The sequence below is a fragment of the Macrotis lagotis genome, chromosome 1, assembly GCF_037893015.1.
Source record: "Macrotis lagotis isolate mMagLag1 chromosome 1, bilby.v1.9.chrom.fasta, whole genome shotgun sequence".
Classification (NCBI taxonomy): domain Eukaryota; kingdom Metazoa; phylum Chordata; class Mammalia; order Peramelemorphia; family Peramelidae; genus Macrotis; species Macrotis lagotis.
This window is the reverse complement of record NC_133658.1, coordinates 158,489,103-158,507,360: the sequence shown is the minus strand read 5'-3', so window position 1 is coordinate 158,507,360 and position 18,258 is coordinate 158,489,103. Positions and strand designations below refer to the sequence as shown.

General features: G+C 38.0%; 1 protein-coding gene across 1 annotated transcript in view; it reads right to left on the bottom strand.

Annotated features, from left to right (window-relative positions):
- ACOXL (acyl-CoA oxidase like) overlaps positions 1-18,258 on the bottom strand; it is a 518,534-nt gene that overhangs the window by 410,265 nt on the left and 90,011 nt on the right. The window contains exon 9 of the mRNA XM_074209273.1: positions 16,865-16,997. Coding sequence (XP_074065374.1) covers positions 16,865-16,997 — 133 coding nt within the window. The remainder of the gene's footprint in view (positions 1-16,864; positions 16,998-18,258) is intronic.

Here is an 18,258-nt window from a genome sequence, read left to right as displayed (position 1 = left end):
AAAAAAATATTTTGATAACCTCATTTACATATAATTGGTTTCCTTTGTAATCCTATGTACTTTATTTTAACATTTAAAAAACATTATTCTAAGAAGGAATCTCCATAGGCTCCACCCGACTTCCAAATAGGTTCATGACACAAGATGGTTTAGAACCCCTCATAGTGAGATTCTTTCCAGTTCCAAGAGTCTATTATTCTACTCCAAAAATTCATTTTATTAAGTCACTCTCAAGGTTCATAAGAACATAGTCAGGGTTGACTAGTTGGACACAGAAGATAAGAACTGATAAGGATGAGGTCCTTCTTTTGATGGGACACTTCTGGATAAGAATAGGTTGGAAGCTTAGGAAGGCAGGAAATCAATCTAGAACTAGGAAACAGACAAGTAAACATCATTATGAGCATGTGCACACATGATTATCTTCTGGACAACAAAGCATTTTGCTAGGAATAAAGTCATAATGAGGGTGAGGCCAACAGAGCTTTGCCCCAGAGTAAAAAATTTAGAGGGTACTGATGGCACTCCTCAGTCTTCAGATTATATTTGCAGTGGATAGATTACTGAACCTGGAGTCTGGAAGCTCATTTTCATGAGTTCAAATCTGGCCTCAGATACTTATTAGCTATATGACCCTGGGCAAGTCACTTAATCCTGTTTGCCTCAGTTTCCTCATTTGTAAAATAAGCTGGTAAAGGAAATGGCAAACCACTCTAGAATCTTTGTCAAGAAACAAAAACAACTGAATAGTAACAAACAATGACATCACTGTTCACTTTTTCCCTGCCTTAACTCACTCATAGTGGCAGAATTGTCTTTGAGTGAGATATTTCCTCCTTCCCCAAATTAGAAACCTCTCCTTTGCCAGGGCTGTTTCTTCCCCTAATGCCCATGCCTTTGTTGCCCACGTATTGAACTCTGTGGCTTTCTAACCCTACCTTCCCAACCCCCAACTCCCAACAAGAGCCAATCTTTAAGTGATTCCTTGATTGTCTGTGGTCAAATGGAAATTTTTCTTGACTTTTAAAGTCCTATATAAACTGCCCCTTTTCTCCTCCTCCAGTTTTCCTACCCTTTATACCAAAGTACAAAATTTGCAATACATTGACCCTGTCTTCCTACTGCTTCTCTTACAGGACTCTTTCCCAACTCCAAGTCTTTTATCTGGCTGCTCCCTATGCCTGGAATTCTCCCTTTCTCATCTTTGTATCTTAACTTAATAGACTCCCTTCAGATTTCAGCTAAAATCTCACCTGTAAAAATCTCTCCTAGCCCTCCTAAGGATTGAAAACTTAGGTCTAATTTATCCTATATGTACAGAATTTTGTATGGCTGATTGCATTTTGTATTCCCAACACATAGCAAAGTTCCTGGATTTATTTGGGGCTTGATAAATGTTTACTGATTGACAGCACTTCTGGTAGAAGTAAATTTTTCCCCCTGAGATTAAAAGTCCTGAGGGAGATTTAAAGGAACTGGGGCTAACCATCTCTTCATCACTACTAATGTCCACAAGGGATGATTCAGGAGGACTTCAAACCCCAGAGACTTTTACTATAGGAATGAACATGTCAATTGGCTTTTAAGCAGATTCACCCAAATTAGTAGCCAGGAGAAACTTAGTATGTTTTCAGGATGGCCAGAGAAAGCAGATTCCACCACCTTCTTCAGAAATGTATTCAACATTTAACATCCATCACTTTCACAAACATTTCTTTGTATAATTTCAAATCCAACATGTTCCATTTGAAACCAATGTACCCAGTTTTATTTCCTCAGTGGAGATTAAACACCTGGTCACCAGCTTCCTTGGAACATTTGAAGGCAGTTACTAAATTTCTACATAGTTTTTCTTCTCCATGTATCCTCCATATTTGAGGTTCAACTATTTTAGAACTCTAAAGACTTCTTAAAATTAGGAAAAGCATCATGGCACAGTAGAAAGAAAAGTGGATTTAGAACTGAGGAACCTGGATTAAGAACCTGGTTAGCATTAACTACCTATTGTTGTTGCAGTTGCTGCTGTTGCTATTGTTGCCACGTCCAACTCTTCATGATCCAATGGACCCTAGCCATGTCAGGCCCATCTGTCCTCCACTGTTCTCCTAAAGTTTGTCCAAGCTCTTGTTCACTGTTTCCATGAAGCTATCTATCCATCTCATCCTCTGCCATCCCCTTCTCCTTTTGCCTTCAATCTTTCCCAACATGATTCTTTTCCAAAAAGTCCCATCTTCTCATTTTTTGACCACAGTATTTAAGCTTCAGTCTCAGTGTTTTATCTTCCAATGAATAGTCTGTATTAATTTCTTTAAGTATTGACCAATTTGACCTCCTTACTATCCCAGGTATTCTTAAAAGTCTTTTCCAGTACCAAAATTTGAAAATGTGGATTCTGGGATACTCCTCTTTCCCTATAGTCCAATTCTCATGTTCATACATTGCTCCTGAAAAAAAGCCATAGCTTTCACTATATGAAACCTTTTCAGTAAGGTGATAACTCTGCTTTTTAGTATGTTATTCAGATTCACCATAGATTTCTTTTCAAGGAAATCTTTTAATGTCATGGTTTCAATTGTCATATCCAGTGATATTTGAACCAAAAAAATATAAAATCTGACATTTCTTCCATTTCTTCTCCCTCTATTTGCCATGAAGTGATAGGTCCAGTTGCCAACATTTTATTTTTGCTTTGTTTTGTTTTATGTTACCTTCAAGGCAACTTTTATACTCTCCTTTTTTTACCTCTTCAAAAGGCTTCCTAGTTCTTCACCTTTTGTCACTGAAGTAGAACTGCCTACATATCTAAGATTGTTGATATTTTTACTGTCATTCTTAATTTTGACTATTGATTTATTTAGTGTGGCATTTTGCATGATGTACTCTGTATATAAGTTAAATGAAGTTACAATATACAGAATTGTCATATTCCTTTTCCAATCTTAAACCAATCAGTTGTTTCTGATTCAGTTCTGTTAATCCTTGGCCCAAATACAGTTTCCTTAGGAGACAAGTAAAATAATCTGGCACTCCCATCTCTTTGAGAACTTGCCAAATTTTGTAGTGACTCATAATAGTCAAAAACTTTATTGTATTCAATGAAGCAGAAATAGATATTTTCCAGCAAATGTTAGCAATTTGGTCTCTAGTTCCTTTGCCTCTTTAAAAACTAGCTGGCTCTTCTGGGAATTATCAATTCAGATACTGCTAAAGGCTAGCTCACAGAATCTTGAGCATAATCTTACTGGCATGTGAAATGAAGCAATTGTTTGGTAATTTGAGAATTCTTTGGCATTGCCCTTCTTTAGGATTATGACACAAATTAATCTCTTCCAATTAAACAGAGGCCACTGTTGAGTTTTCCCAGCATCATCTTTTGAGAAAACCTTCTGAAAAGCCTATAAATCTCCACCCTCAGAAACCGCAATTGGCTGGCAATAAACAATCCAGAGCTAAAATCAGTAGTTTTTCCAGCAGAAGTACTATGCAACTGCTTCATAAGAAATCCAAAATGAAGACTAGTTCACTAAGTTCAGCAGTGATATGAGAAACCCCAGTTTGTCCAGAATGGCAGAAGATAAAGATATTTGCATTAATTCCAGCTAGTCATTGCTTTGATCATGGCTGAAATTGCCATAACATATTAATATATGCATAGCTCATTGTATACTTTATTTCATGTCTTACAACAACCCTGTTCAATAAGTATCATTGTCCCCATTTTACTGATGAAGATAAGTCCAAGAAAGATTTGAAGGGAAATTTGCCCATGGTCACATTACAAGTAAGTTTCTTTTTTTTCTTTTCTTGTAAATGTATTTAAGACAATGGGATTAAGTGACTTGCCCAATGTCACACAGCTAGGCCGGATTAGAACTCAGATTCTCGACTCCAGGGTCAGTGCTCTATCCACTGTTCCACCTAGCTGCCCTTCAAGTAAGTTTCAAAACCTGTATTAGAATCCGTGTCTCTTCCTGAATTGTTTATTATTATATTATCCTATTTATTAATATTGTTATTGTTCTTCAGTCATTTTAGTTGTGTCTGACTCTTTATGACTCCATTTGTGTTTGTTTTGTTTTTTTGTTTGTTTTTTTGTCAAAGGTCCTTTAGTAACTTGTCATTTCCCTCTCCAGCTCATTTTACAGATGAACAAACTAAGGCAAAAAGGGTTAAATGATTCACCCAGGATCACATAGCTATGAAGTGTCTGAAGACAGATTTGAATCCAGCAAGATGGGTCTTCCTGAACTGAAGATCCAGTACTAGCTGCCCCCCCTTATTAATATACTGCTTATTGTTTCTTATCAGCCCACAAATGTCATTTTAGAGAGATGCATGTGGCAATGAGAGGGCAAGGGATTTGCCTAGAGTTGTATCAAGGGGACTTTGACTTGAAATAAGTCAAATGAGGAGAACAACATGCACAATGACTGCAACAATGTGTATAAAAATACCTCTAAAAATAAGTTAAAGAAAAACCGAAGTAGATCCTGAGAAACAAATTATGCCTCCACCATCACAGCAGAGATATGAGGGGCTCCCCGGGACAGAATACTATATGCACAGTTGCTCAAGGATTCTAGGTGAGATGGTTTTGCTCAGGTGTTTTATTTTTCCAGAAGGGAGAGTTGGTGTGGGGTAGGGAGGAGGTTAAGGACTAATATGTAAAGACAAAAAGCATAAGGTATCCACAAAATGTATTAGTGAAAAAGAGAGAGTCCTATGGGTTGGACCAGATCATTGATGAACTCCTCAACTCAAGGATTCTGTTGCTATGAATTGAGAGTAAACCCTGATTAATGGAAGAAGATAACTTCTGATTTGGGGGACAAGCTTATACTCCTGTAAGTTTGTTACTTTAAGGGTAAGTTGTCTCCTCTTTCAATGCTAAGCCTCTCTATTACTACCTACTATTCTTTTTTGGAGTGAATATACTTTTGGATTGCTATCCTTTTGGGGTATAGATTCTCCAAATCCTCAAATTTCAGAATCCTTTACTCCTTTACATAGATTCCCCCACCTCTGTTCATTTGAAATAGCCTTTCCCTATTTTTGAACATGATCCAGAAATCTCCCTCCCCTCCATTGGCCATACATCTTAATTTCTGTATTCTCTTGTTCCTGTTAATCACTGAATCTGCCATGATATTCTAGATACAAATGAGATGGCCTATTAGGCAAACTTTTCAAAGAAAATATTCAAGGACCAAAAAGAGCAATGGAAGGAGAGATAACCATGAAAAATAAGACCTCTGGGCAAAGTTTAAAAGGACTAAGCATGCCTGGCCTCGAGAAAAAATATCATTGTGAGAAGGGACAGTAACAGTTTCCTAATATATAATGGAGGCAGAAGAGAAGGAAAGGGGGCCATTTTCCCACTCATCAGTGAAAGCAAAAAATAGAAAAGAAAGGCTTAAATTTCAACTGGGAAAACATATGTCATGTATTATAGCCATAGAAGTGGAGGAGCTGCCAAGAAAGGTGGTGAAATCATCCTCACTGGAGACACTCAAGATGAGATCACATGAGCCAAGGTCACTATCTATCATGGCTGATTAAATCAGTTGGGCCACAAAAGTGTAGGTTGGATCTGATGTCCACCAGAGCTCTGGCCAGATCCTATCATTATATGACAAGTTCTCTTTCTGTAATAGAGAGGGATTGAAGGGGTTGGGGGAGACTGGTGGCAGGTGCTCTTATTAGTGTCACTGGTATTTATTTCATATAAGGTTTTGTTAAGGGTGCAGTTAACTTTTGATCACTGATTTCAAATATTCCTACCATGTCTTTATCTCAGAGTCAGTGTTTGATTCTTAGTATTGCCATTTTTTAATCATTAGGTATGAAGCACCTTTCAGGATGGGGACTTTAGCTAGGGGGAGTTTGTGTTTTAAGGGAAATGACCCCAACTAGATGAGGTGACTAGGGTTTTATTCCAAAGCTTTATTTTATTTAAAGGATACTGACAGCATTTGCAATCCTCTAACAGCATAGAAACAACAGACCTAAGTATTTAGTTAGCAAGGGGTAAATGGATTCCCACCTCTCTGTCCCTTCCTCCTCCTATCCCCACTTTGGTACCCCAAAGCAAGGTAGATTGCCCTTATCTCCTTCCTTGAAATTTACCCAAACTAGATGTTTGGATTTGTAAACTACTTACAAAGAAATTGCTTATACTTAGGTTTCAGAATCAACTTCCCCTGTGCAGCAGAAGTAAATGGAGGATGGGAGTGGGAGTTTTTGTGGGGTTTTTTTTATTATTATCTACTTTTTTATTGGCCATCTCATTGTTTGTCTTCTCTAAAAAATGACTACTGAAAAATCCCATCTTTCACTCAGAACATCTTCACCTCTTCTTACTCCCATTGATCTCTTATTCACAGACTCTGTTCAAATGGAAAAATTATATTTCTATGAGGTCTTCCCTTATAGCTACAGAGACTGAAATTAGTACTAGTATAAGATTCTTAAATTGGACCTCACAGTTCTCAGAAGGCAAATGTTCCTTATATTCTTCCAATGCTCTTCTCAGAGAGACACCACCAGGGTTTTTCTTAAGAATTCTGTTATTTAAACTTGTAGTTATTGCCATTACTGTTTAGAACAAAGTTGAAATCACTTTTCTCTCCAGTCATTTCCATCAATGCAATTCTAATCTAATATTACTTCTTCAGGACCAGTGACTTCATTACAAAACTGTCTTAGTTTCTTCATTGGTGATACAGCTCATCTAATCAGGTATGATTGAAGCCTGGAATAACATCAGAAGTTAGCAGCAGACCACCTAACCAATTGTTGAAATAGATGTGTGTGCATGTACACACACACACACAGAGAGAGAGAGAGAGAGAGAGAGAGAGAGAGAGAGAGAGAGGAAAAATGGTTTGGGACCACAAAGCAATTGTTGTGGAATAATTTGTTCCTTCCTAAATATGTGTTTATAGTAGAACTTCTAAGCCACTTATGAAAGAATCACATTATATCTCTGTTTAAACCAAAAATTTTAAATGTATTTGATTTTGTTTTGAAACAATTAAGTTTTTGTTGTTATTTTAAAGTTCAACACTTTCAGTTGAAGATGTATCTCTGTAACCAGGCTATAAAATTGTAAGTCTTAAGAACTAAATAACAAAGTGTTTAGTATACATTAGTAATTTTGTGTCCTGTCCACTAGGGCACAGATCAGGGTCAGTGGACAAAGGAAAAGTGCCTCCTCCGACCAGAAAAGGAGCATCATCAGGGGTTGACACTGAGATTATGATCACATGATGTATGCCTCATCTTCCTCTACACTAGTTTTTATTACCCAGGGCAGAAACCAAGATGGAGAAAGCACTGGAGGTAGCCAAACAAAATTTAAAAGGCAAGAAAGGGTTTTTCAGTCCAAGCTGACTGGAAAACCCTAAGTTTGAAACTAAGATGAATGAGGAGATGGTGAGAAAGCTCTTTATCATCCTCAATGAGTTCAAGAAACATGACCTGGATAGATGACACCCAATATACTGAACAAATCTTTGAATTAGAAGGGTCTTTAGAGGTCATGCTATACCCGAGAAAGAATCCTCTCTATGGAGGATCTACTAGAAGACAAAGTCTCATCCAGTTAAAAAATCTCTTAATGAGGAAGAATTCACTACCCTTTGGGGAAAAATTGCTAATTTCACTTTTGGAAAATTCTAATTATTAGGAGATTTTTCCTTATTTGAAGTCAAAATCTTTCTTTCTACAAGTTTCCTTCAGCTCTCTTGATCTGCCTTCTGAGGCCAAGCAGACAAGATTTATAATTCCTCTTCCACCTGGACAACCCTTCAGATATTTAAATATTACAATCATATCCTTGAAGAGTTGTCCCTTCTCTAAACTAAGCAGTCCCTTTGATTTTTATTCTCCTCCTTACCTTGATCACCCTTGCCAGCTGTACTATAGCTTAATAAAGTCATTCCTGAAATCTGGAACCTAGATATGAACATAGTTCTTCAGATATGACCTAAGCAGAGCACTGTGCTGTGCCTATGATTGATTGCCAAATTATTGTCAGTAATCTCTGAGGAATCATGAAGAATGGGAGAGGTACTGGGACTAGAGATGAGCAAATATTCCCTGATTTTCAAACAAGAGGAAATATTAAATTCTATTAGTAGTATAGTAGAAACTATCAATAGTAGATTTTATTAGCAGCATAATAGATACTAAAAACTAACCAAGATTGGCATCAATCACTGACAAAATGCATAAATGTTTTATCAAAGAGATGATTAATGGTTTGTGTTCATTTAAAAAAAAGGGGAGATTGAGGTACCATCTCCACCTATCAGATTGGCCAATATGCTCAGAAAGGACAATGTTCAATGTTGGATGACATTAATATACTGTTGGTGGAACTGTGAACTCATCCAACCTTTCTGGAGAGCAATCTGGAATTATGCCCAAAGGGCAATAAAAATGTGCATACCTTTGATCCAGCAATACCACTACTGGGTCTATACCCTGAAGAGATCATGAAAAAGGGTAAAAACATCACTTGCACAAAAATATTCATAGCAGCCCTGTTTGTGGTAGCAAAGAATTGGAAATTGAGTGAATGTCCATCAATTGCAGAATGGCTGAACAAATTGTGATTTTTGTTTGTTATGGAATACTATTGCTCTATTAGAAATCAGGAGGGATGGGATACCAAAGAAGCCTGGAAAGACTTGCATGAACTGATGCTGAGTGAGATGAGCAGAACCAGAGAAATACTGTATACTATAACAGCAACATGGGGGTGATGATGAACCTTAATGGACTTGCTCATTCCATCAATGCAATAATCAGGGACAATTTCAAAGTATCTGCAGTGAAGAATACCATCTGTATCTAGAGAAAGCATTGTAGAGTTTAAACAAAGATCAAAGTCTATTACCTTTAATTTTTTTTTAAAAAAAGTGTCTTGTGTACTACATGATTTTACTTATCTCTAATATTTTATTTTCTCCTCAAGGATATGATTTTTCTCTCAACACATTCAATTTTGATCAGTATATAGCATGGAAACAATGTAAAGATTATCAAACTGCCTTGAATGGGGGAGGGAAGGGAGGGTGGGGGGAAAACTGTAAAATTCAAAACCTTACAAAAAATGATAGGTAAAAACTACTATTGCATATAATTGGAAAACAAATAAAATATTAATTAAAAAGTAACAAAAAAATTTAAAAGGGGTGATCACTCCAAGTCAGCAGATTCAGTAAGAATATGCTTACTGATGCCTGTTTTTTTTCACAAGATCGTTTAACTGGTGAATCATGAAAATACCATAAAGTTAATATGCCAAGATTTCAGCAGAGTCACATGATAGTCTTGTGTACAAGAGAGATGAAAATAGGTAGGTAGGTAGCCAGCTAAACAAGTAGTATCAGAGTATTGATGCAGTAACTCAGTTTTACCCTTGAGAGAGATCTCTAAAGGAATGCTTTGGAATTCTTTCCATGCACCTATTCTGGTTAACATTTTTATCACTACCTTAGATTGAGATGTAGGTGGCATGCATGTCAAATTTTCAAAGATAGGAGCTAGAAGAGATAACTAATAAGTTGGATGACAGAGCTGCAATTCAAGAAGATCTGAATAGATTGGAATTATGTGTTAAATGATCCTAATAAGAAGAAATTTAGCTGAGATAAATGTAAAGTAAATCCAGCACTTGGGTTCAAAAAATTCAATTTGTTACCACAATCAAGAAGAAAAGGCCATGACTGCTTAAGAGAGACTTTTTGTCTAACTATGCTACTCAGTGCTCAAAAATCCTCAGGGATTTCCTATTGCTTCTAGTATAAAATTCTAATTTCTCTGGTTAGCATTCAAAACCTTTCACAAACTAGCAATGATCTACCTTTCCAGGCCTAGGATCTATTACCATTACATTGCTGGCAAATATTTAATATCCAGGTCTCCAGAAAATGTAAAAAATAAAAATATCACAGTTTTGATTTTAAATCTACATTGGTAACATTTCCTCCATCACTCTCATGAGTGTAGAAAATCAACAAAACAATAAAATATGCCCTGATTTGTCATATATTCGAACTGCAAAGTCAACAATAATTCCATGGCAACTGATAAGTACTGGTTCCTGCACACCCCTATAGATGTGTCTTGTTTACATGTTCTAGCCATTTTCTAGCCCAAATGACTCCCATTTGACATTTGCCATGACTGAGAGCTCCTTGAGAACAGGGACTGTCTTTGACCACTTTTTGACTCCCCACTCCCCACTTAGTACTGTCTGATACTTAGTAAGTGCTTAATATATGTTTATTGACTAATGATAATCCAGTCCCTGTCTACTTGGTTTTGCTTGTCCCTAATTTCTGAGATGTCCTCCTTCCTCACTTCTACTTAGCTCAAAAGCTACCTCTTCCATGAGACCTTTTCTAATGTCCCCATCCTAAATTACTTTCCTTTCTATCTGACTTCTCCCTCTTTAGTAAGTATGATCATTGACTTCTCTGGGTGTCATTTTTCCCCAAATAGAATGTTAACTCTTTGATGACAAAAGACATGGGGTTTTTATTTTTCATTTTTTGCCTTCAAATTCTGGACACCTTGCTTAGCTTTAGTCTCAAAGGGACTTAATAAATACCTATGAATTCAGTTGTGGGATGGGATAGTAGGAGCTATTATCAATTGCCCTGAGGATGGAACCAGCCTCACTCTCTGACTGTTTTCTGCAGCCAAACTACATAAACTTGTTTCTTGAGCAGGATTTCCTAACTGGTCTTATACTGAAGAGCTGTGTTGTTGGGAAGGGCAGTCAGCAAGAGAGTCAAATACAACCTCTATGAGACATGGCAGTGTAATTCTGGAAAACCTGGTTACTTGGGGAGGACTTAGCCTATATCCTTGGGTTATGTGTGTCTATGGCTAGAATTTCATGAAATGGACTATCTTCTAAGTGGAAGAGGTCTTAATGCACAACTGGTACCAAAAGGCACACCTTCAGAGTCCTTCCCTGGTTCTCTTAGCACATCTGTAGGGCAGCTAGGTGGTACAGTGAACAGTCATTGGCCTAGGAGTGAGAAGGATGGGAGGTTGAATCTATCCTCAGACACTTGATTCTTACTAGGACCATCTCTAGTAGACCTGATTCATATCTGGCTATTGGACCCAGGTGGCTCTGGAAGAGAAAGGGAGGCTGATGATTCAGCACAACACCCCCACACTAAAATACAATTCACATCAACTCCCTGATGTCATGGTCTTCTTCAAATATCATTATTATTAGCACATCTTGGGTCAAAATGGTGGAATCTCAGCAGTTCAGAAAGCGTGAAATGCCACCTGATTGTACAGGGAAAGACTGAATCCAATGTAGTTAGACAATGGGTCAGGGGATTTGAATAAACTGCAAACTCAACTGGAGATAAGATCAAAAACAGTTCTATTGGAGGAGAAATGTCATAAAATGGCTATATCTATAATATCATGTCCCATCCTAGATACTATTTTTTAGGAAGGATATTGGAAAGGCAGAAGTGATTTATAGTAGACAATCTTGGGATCAGAACATCTGAGTTCAGATCCCATATCTGACACTGCCTTGTGACCCTAAGCAAGTCATTTGCTTCTGAAATATGTCACAAGACACATCTACTAAGACATAATAGGCTGTAGAGAATCTAAGTTGGTAGAGGGAATTCCTATACTGAGACTTCTCTGCATTAATGAAATTATAGATTCTTTGCTGATTTACTGATTGCTGATGCATATTTTAAAAACTGGAGGGTGGCTAGATGGTGCAGTGGATAGAGCACCGGCCCTGGAGTCAGGAGTACCTGAGTTCAAATCCGGTCTCAGACACTTAATAATTACCTAGCTGTGTGGCCTTGGGCAAGCCACTTAACCCCATTGCCTTGCAAAAAAAAAAACCTAAAAAAAACTGGGACAAGGAGGGGTAGAGCCAAGATGGCAGCATGAGAACAGTTTCGCCTAGGAGCTCTCTCAAAAATATTCAAAAACCTTAAAATTATGCCTCTAACTAAATTTTGAAATACAGAACCCACAAAAAGATCCAATGAGGCAATTCTCCAGCCCAAGGTAACCTGGAAAATCATGGGAAAACTGTTTCATGGGGGTGGAGAGGGTGGCAGCACAACCAGGATTATTGCACCAGAGTGAAGGAGCTCCAGTCTTCCCAGAGCAGCCCACTGGGTCCCCGGGGAGCCTGGCAGCAGAAGTAGTTTCATGACCTGGCAACCCAGAGAACACCAAGCAGAACATGGAAGATTAGTAGGGAAACCTCTGCCAAAGTGAGTGGAAGCCAGCGGGGCTCTCAGCATAGCTGCAGCCACCAGCATAGCTATGGCCCTCAGCACAGCCCAGATCCCAGGAAAGGGAAGCAGGCACACAGACCCACCCAGCAGCTGCTCCCAGAGTGTTCAGCCCAAGGAATGTAAGGAGGGTATGGGGAGATTGTCAACATCTCTCCTCTGGCCCTGGTACTTGACTCTTGTGCTTTGTCCATATTCAGAACCTGGTTGCACTCTAGGAGCCCCCTATTGCCATCCGCAGACCAGAGCACAGGCAGGAGAGCAGTCAGAGCCTCACATACTGAGGTCCTTTCAGGGGTGTCCCAAAAATAGGAAGCACACCAAACCAGGCACAGACTGGGGAAAATGAACAAACAGAAAGGAAAAAAAGGAACCTGCATAGACAATTACTTTGGCCCCATGGAGGACCAAAACACACAATCAGAAGATGAGAAAGTTCCAGCTCCTACATCTAAATACTCCAAGAAATATAGAAGTTGGTCTGAGGCTATTTCAGATCTCAAAAAGATTTTGAAAATCAAGTAAGGGGGGGGGGGTAGAGGAAAAATTGGAAAGAGAAATGAGGGGGATGCAGGAAAACCATGAAAACCAAGTCAACAGCTTAGTCAAGGAGATCCAAAAAATACTGAAGAAAATAACATATTAAAAACTAGTTTTTGTCAAATGGAAAAAAACAGTTCAAAAATGAGGAAAAATGAGAAGAAAAATAACTTAAGAAACAGAATTGGCCAGTTAGAAAAGGAGATAAGAAAGCTCTCTGAAGAAAACAAATCCTTCAAATGTAGAATAAAGCTAAAGGAAGCCTTTGTGAGGAATCAAGACACAATAAAACAATATGAAAAATGAGAAGAAAACATAAAATATCTTATTAAAAAAACAACAGATCTGGAAAACAGATTGAGAAGAGACGATTTAAAAACTATTGGGCTACCTGAAAGTCATGATCAGGAAAAGATCCTTGGCTTCATTTTTAAAGAATTTCTATAGGAAAATTGTCCTGATATCCTAAAATCAGAGTACAAAATAGAAATTGAGAGAATCCACCAAGCTCCTGAAAGAAATCCAAAAAAAAAAATAACTCCCAGGAATATTATAGCCAAGTTCCAGAACTCCCAAGTCAAAGAGAAAATACTACAAACAACCAGAACAAAACAATTCAAATATCATAGCACTCAGGATTACCGAGGACTTAGCAGCATCCACATTAAGAGCTCATGGGGCTTGGAATATAATATTCCAGAAGGCAAATGAGCTTGGAATGCAACCAAGAATCAACTGCCCAGTAAAACTGAACATCTTCTTCCAGGGTAAAAGATGGACTTTCAATGAAACAGGGGAATTTCAAATGTTCCTATTGAAATTCCAGAGCTGAACAGAATATTTGATCTCCAAGTACAGGACTCAGGTGAAGCATAGAGAGAGTGGACAAGAAAGGTAAATTATGATGAGGGATTTAATGATGATGAACTGCATGCATTCCTGCATGGGAAGATGATACAGATAATACTCATATGAACTTTCTGAACCTTCTCATTTATTAGAGCAGTTAGAAGAGGTTTTATAGTCAAAACACAGGAGAGAGCTGAATTTGAAGGTATAATATATTTTTAAAATGGAGTCAGTGGTTTAAAAGGAAATGTACTGGGAGAAAGGAATGAAGAGGTTGAATAGACTAAGACATTTCATGTAAAAGAGTCAAGAAATAGCTTTTGCAATGTTATAGAAGGGGGAAAAGTGAGGGGGAATAAGGGAGCTTCATTCTCATCAGAAATGGCTCAGAAAGGAAACAACATATATACTTAATAGGGCATAGAAAGCTAGAAGAAAAAGGAGAGAGAAAGGGGGTGAGAGAAAGGGGATGGGAGAAAGGGGATGGGGGAGGGAGGGGGAGGTAAGGGATAGAGGAGAGGGTAGATCATAGGAGAGGATAGTCAAATATAATACATTTTCTTTTTTACTTTTTGCAAAGTGTTGGGATTGGATGGCCTGTCTAGGACCACAGGAATGGGTGAGTGCTGGGTCTCTGGGGTGGGATGTTGGCTTGGAGCCTCTTGGCCCCAGGGCTGGTACTCTGTCCACTGTGCCACTCAGCTGTCCCACAGCATACTTTTGATGAGGGACAGAGTGAAAAGAGAGAGAAAATATAATAATTGGCAGTGGGGAGAAATAAATGGAAGGAATTACAATCAGCAACATCAACTGTGTAAGTCACTTCTCTGATGTATTTATGATAAAGAAGGCAATCCACAGAGCTGATGGTATAAGAACACAGGCTGAAGCACATTTTTTTTCTTCTTTCACTTTATTTCTCATGAGACTTTTTATTTTTGTGGGAGGGGGGATTATGTTACTCTTACAACAAGACTATTTTAGTAATGTATAAATAAATCTAAAAAGCAAATTAATTAATTAATTAATGGAAAAATTGGAACAATAAGAATGTACATTGAAAGTCCTTGCTTAGGACCTGGGCTCAAATTCTAGTTTTGTTATTTACTACTATGAACCCTGGGCACTTCAGCTTTCTAGTCATCAGTGTTCTCATCTATAAAATGAAGTAGATGTATTAAGTCAAGAAGCATGTATTAAGCACCTCCGAAGTACCCACACCAGAATCTTGACAGAGTGATCAATGTCTTCAGGTACTTAAAGGAGTATTTGGTGGGTGGGAGATCGATTAGACTTTAGAAATGATTGGGTGTCAATCCTTAGCAATACTACTACCAGGTCTGTATCCCAAAGAAATCACAAGAAATGATTTTTAACAAGTCCCATGTACAAAAACATTTATAGTAGCTCTTTTTGGAGTGGCAAAGAATTGGAAATTGAAGCAATACCCATTAATTAGGGAATGGCTAGCAAATTGTGTTATGTGGATGTGTCGTAGTATTATTTTTTATAAGAAATAATGGGGGGGGGCAGGACTTCAGAATGGCCTGGAAAGACTTGCATGAACTGATGTTGGGTAAAATGAGCAGAACCAGGAAAACATTGAAAATATGAACAGCAACATTGTGAGATGATTAGTTATGATGGATTTAGCTCTTCTCAGTTGTACAAAGATCAAAGATAATTCAAAAGGACTTTTGATGGAAAATACCATCCACATCCAGAAAAACCATAAAGTCTGAATGTAGACTAAGGTTTACTATTTCAAATTTTTTTTTAATTTGCTTTATGTTTTATATTTTCCCTTCTCATGGTTTTTTCCTTTTTGTTCTGATTCTTCTTTCACAACATGGTTAATATGGAAATATGTTTGATATAGTTATACATATATAACTTTTATTTGATTACTCACCGACAAGGGGAAGGGGAAGGTAAGGTAGGAAGGGGGAAAAAATGGAATTCAAATCCTTACAAAAAAATTACTGTTGAAAACTATCTTTGCATGTAGTTAGAAAGACAAATAAATTTATAAAAAAATATGATTGGGTGTCCCTAGCTCACTCCAGGGAGAAGTATAGGAGACACTCATGGGACTGATGCCATCCTGACTGTCCCAGGACTTATTTGCTTTGTCTCTGACAGGCCAATATTCCCTCCTTAGCAGCCTGGTGATTTCACCAGTCCCATTTTTAAGGGTCTCATCATTCTTAAGGGGCTCATCATTAACAGACATCTGACAGACTTAGTGCAAAGCAGTTCAGAAATTCCAAGTTCAAGAAATCTCCCAGCCTTAACCTCCCCAATAGCATGAATTGTAAGCCATGCTCAGCAAGCTTATTCTATTGGGTCCCAGTTATCATTATTAAAAGCAATGACTAGAAAGTACAGGAAGACATAACATAAAGGCTCAAATACAGGAAAAAACTTTTTTTAACAATTAGAACCAGTTCCCCTCTTCTTTAACCCCCACCCCAAGAATTTGGTTACTTTGGGAGAAGTGAGTTCTATCATTGACCATTTGTCAGAAATTATGCCTATGTTGAAGAAAGAATACCTACTTTGGATGAGGTTTGGATTAAATGACTTCTCTCCCTAGCTTAAGGTATCTAAGACTCCAGGAGTACAACCCTAGGATCTTGGAGGAAACTGACCATTTTCTACAACTTCAACTCAGACATGTGCTGCAAACACCATCACACCATCACACATAGACAAATAAGACCACCCCAAAGAATTAAATAAAAAATATGCTGATCAACACATTAGATTCTGCTGATCCATCACAAGAAGAGCATGAGCTTGCCATTGTTTTTCCAGTAGTGGTGATGATTTTATACTGAGTCATCCACACTCTTTTACCCAGTGCCCTTCCTAATCTATGAACCACACATCTGTGAAACAGATGGCTGGCGTTAAGGGTGCATCTGTAGCTGAGGAACAAAAATTTTCCTGTATATGCAGCCATCTGGCCTGGATAGAGATCGAATCTCTAATCCTAGCCTCATTAGCACCAGGCTCTAACCAACTGACCTAAACAGCTCTGACATTCTGAAGAGCTACTCAGCCTCTAAGTGTGGTAGGCTCAATACAGTAATAACTAGGGAACATTCATGAAGCAAAGATGAGAAACATTTGCATTCACACTTGAGAAATGAAGGGAAAGCTACCTTCATTGCTCCCATGGCTTGGAAAGTCACAGCCAATCGGCATGGTGTCAGAGCTGCCAACATAACATTGAATCTTTCATTCTTGTTCTTAATGGGTGAATAATATTGTCCATCTGGTGCCACTGAACCAAACCTAGCAGAAAAAAAAGAGGAAAGAGAAGAATATGGTACATGTTATAAAAAAAAATCACATGATTAAAAATACTATCAGTGGAACTGATGGAACTAACAATGGTATATTCTTTCAGGTGTATGTATCCTCCCATCAGAGAGAGAGAGAGAGAGAGAGAGAGAGAGAGAGAGTCAGGTGGAATGGCATGCAAGGATCCTTGGCACACTCCCTAATGAGTTCAATCCAATCCTAAAATCCACAATGTGCAAAGATATATAAACAAAGATATAAAACATTCTTTTCCCTCAGGGAGTTTACATTCTATTGAGGGAATGTATTAATATACAGAGAAGTAAGTGAATGAAGAAGAAAAAAAACATTAACAGTAAACCTGCCTGAGGTTAGCAGTAACAACTAATTTGATTTAGCAGTAACAACTTACTTGATTTAGAGTAGTCCAAGAAAGATAGAAACTGGTTCCCTTTCACTAACCCCCAGAAATGACAGACAGGATTGCAATGTCAGCAGATGTTCTGTTGAAATAAAATTTCCCTGGAGTCTACTTCAGGATCTGGGTTTGAGTGATCTGCTATCCAACCACTTCTGTGCCCTTTGGTCAGCTTTTCTGTGCACTTAATCTTCATTCTTGGCCTTGGTCTACCTGCCCCATGCTGATTTCATAGGTGATCATGATGCCTATGAAAGCATCAAATTGTTTTCAGTCTCTGGTGTTGGCTTTCCTCATCAAATTCAATTGCATATACAATTAATTCTCCACTTCATCTCGATGAGATATGAGAAACATATGTCCTCTTTTCTAGTTCACTTGTCTACCTCCTCAATTCTGTGTCAATATATTTCCTTAGTTTTGGCATTAGGCTAATGAGCAGGATTCCAACAGGCAGGACCTCTGAGTATTGTCTGGGTCACATATCTTACTAAAGGATAAGGAAGTAGCAGAACCACTGCTACTTCCTCTTCTATTCCTAGAAAAGTTTGAACCATCTTTGCAGAAACCCAATCTGTTTGTCTGCGGTGGTGTGATGCTATTTGCAGCAAAGACCCAAATACCCAACCTCCATTTACATTAGAGTAATTCTGATGTGGCATTTCCAACATCATTTAAAAGCAAACTAACAAAAACTATCATTAATTCATGACCTTATTTTATAATAATCTCAAAAAAGTAAAAAACTGCTACCCAATTTTTCCTAAATGTGAGGAAAAGCACTAACTCTGGGATAAAAGGACCCAGTTTCAGATCTTCTTAATTGACGAAAGT